The 2,426-nt window shown below is 44.7% G+C and overlaps 1 protein-coding gene across 1 annotated transcript; it reads left to right on the forward strand.

Moving 5' to 3' along the window:
• The first annotated feature begins 266 nt into the window (after positions 1-266).
• Positions 267-1,448, forward strand: LOC138871016 (uncharacterized). The gene is made up of 3 exons (XM_070148865.1): positions 267-998; positions 1,113-1,175; positions 1,317-1,448. The coding sequence occupies exons 1-3, from the start codon at positions 267-269 to the stop codon at positions 1,446-1,448; spliced, it is 927 nt and encodes a 308-aa protein (XP_070004966.1).
• Positions 1,449-2,426: the final 978 nt, after the last annotated feature.

A 2,426-nucleotide genomic window follows, 5' to 3' on the forward strand; every position in this document is an offset into this window, starting at 1 on the left:
CACTAGCCGAAGATCCTCAGCAGCACTTGAAGAACTTCCTATCGATTTGCAAAACTCAAAGGCAACCCAACATAACTCCGGAAGCAATCAGACTGTTATTATTTCCATTCTCGGTGACAGGAGCTGCTTAGGTCTGGCTAAACTCACTCCCCATAAACTCTATAGAAACTTGGGATGATTTAGTCAAGCAATTTCACATCAAGTTCCACCCGCCCAACAAAACAGCTCAACAAATTGATGAGATCGTGAGCTTTAAACAGAAACCAATGGAGACACTGCATGAGACATGGAGCCGGTTTAAAGGAATGTTGGTTATATGTCCACACCATGGTATTCCAGATCAGATGTTGGGACAACGGTTTTACATGGGACTGTCATATAGCATGAAGAACATTGTAGATGTCTCAGCTGGTGGGGCCTTTTTGAGCAAAACTTGGAGAGAAGGTCAGAGTCTGCTTGACAAAATGGCTCACAATTCGGGGTGGACGACGAGGAATGCACTTATCACTCTAGTGGTACACTCAGTGCCTTTTGACCCATTAAATTCCATGGCTGAAAATGTGGCGACCCTTTTGACACAGATGAGCATACTCACCAAAAAGGTGAAGGAATCGGGGCAGAAACAGCAAGTGCACATTGTAGATACCACCAATGGGGGCTTGTGCACATCTTGCATTAGTCAGCCAATTGGTAATCCGTGGAATGCTGAACATGATCATCATCATCAGCACCCTGAGGACATGAACTATGTGTCAAACTATGGAGGCCAGAGACAGGGCAATCAGAACTGGGGTCAGCAAACTCAGCAGCCATACAGACCACCTCAGCCACAATACAACACTGGAAACATGGGAGGTATGAGACCCCCCAACAATATGGCACCTTATCCAAGGTCACAGGGGTACAACAGTCAACAACAAGGATATCTCCCACCTCAGCAACAACATGGTGGAAGGCAAGAAGATGGGTTCACAAGACTTGAAGCAATGATGCAGCAGGTGTTTGGGTCCAATGCAAAAATAAATGAAAGAGTAGATGCACATGATGCAACAATCAAAAATATTGAAGTGCAATTGGGCCAAATTTCAATGTCTCTGAACAATCGTCCTCAGGGGACATTACCTGCAGATACCCAAATTAATCCTAAAGATCAGGGCCCGAAGCAGCTGATGGCGGTGAGTCTCCGTAATGGCAGGGACCTTGATGTAGAGCAGGAGAGAGCTCGTGACAATATATAGGCTGAGACACTCATTCAGGTAACCATTAAGCTAGATGATTCCACAAGGCTGACAGATGTGACAATCCAGCCTGCTTAGGAAGAAAAGAATACTCAGCAGGAGACCGAGAAAGTTGCTAAAGCAGTTGAAGAGCCGGTAGTAGAGATAGTTGCTGAGAAAGAAAAGTCCCAAGAGATTGGGAAGAAACGACCTCCTGCTCCATTTCCATAGAGGTTGGCCAAGCATCAAAAGGAGGAGCAGTACAAAAAGTTCTTTGAGATGCTCAAGCAAATTCAGGTTAATATTCCATTGAGTGAAGCTTTAAAGGAGATGCCTGGATACTCAAAAATGATGAAAGATTTAATGTCCTGGAAATTTGACTTCCAAGACTTGGCCACAGTGACACTTACTCAGACGTGCAGTGCAGTGGTAACTAGACCTATTGCTGAAAAGCTCTCTGATCCAGTGAGTTTTACTATTCCATGCACTATTGGAAACTTTGCTTTTGCAAAAGCACTTTGTGATTTAGGGGCCAGCATTAATCTTATGCCCCTGGTCATTTACAAAAGGTTGGGCATTGGGAGAGCTAGACCCACTTCTATGTTGTTGCAGCTGGCTGACAGGACTGTGAAGCATCCATTTGGGATCCTTGATGATGTACTTATTCAGGTGGGGAAATTCGTGTTCCCTGCAGATTTTGTGATATTGGATTGCAAAGTGGATGAAGAAATTCCTATCATCTTAGGAAGACCATTCTTGGCCACAGGGAGAGCTCTTATTGATTGTGAGACCGGGGAACTTAAGATGAGGCTCAATGATGAAGAGATTGTATTCAATGTGCAGAAATCTATGAGGCGACCAAGTGAGTTCGCCAATTGCTCTCTTATTGATGCCGTGGATGTAATCGTACAGTCTGATGATGAAGTGTTGACGGTTGAGGATCCCCTAGCTGCATGTTTGACGAATTTGGAGGAAGTGAATAGTGAGAACTTGGCGGGATGGGTGTTGGCACTGGAAGGTAGAGGGTCTTGGAAAAGAAATCTAGAGTTTGATCCCCTACACTTAGAAAAGAGGGAGACTCCTCCAGCTAAGCCATCCATTGAAGAACCACCGAAGCTGGAACTAAAGCCATTGCCAGGCCACCTCAGGTATGAATTTCTGGGACCTGACTCCACTCTACCTATTATTATTATCTCATCTGGTTTGTTA

This window comes from Nicotiana sylvestris, chromosome 6 (genome assembly GCF_000393655.2).
Source record: "Nicotiana sylvestris chromosome 6, ASM39365v2, whole genome shotgun sequence".
Lineage (NCBI taxonomy): Eukaryota > Viridiplantae > Streptophyta > Magnoliopsida > Solanales > Solanaceae > Nicotiana > Nicotiana sylvestris.

Coding starts and splice junctions, on each gene's coding strand:
- LOC138871016 (XM_070148865.1), top strand. CDS start 267: ATGGAGACACTGCATGAGACATGGAGCCGGTTTAAAGGAATGTTGGTT. Junction 999..1,112: donor TTGAAGCAATGATGCAGCAG/GTGTTTGGGTCC, acceptor AATCGTCCTCAG/GGGACATTACCTGCAGATAC. Junction 1,176..1,316: donor GCCCGAAGCAGCTGATGGCG/GTGAGTCTCCGT, acceptor CAGCCTGCTTAG/GAAGAAAAGAATACTCAGCA.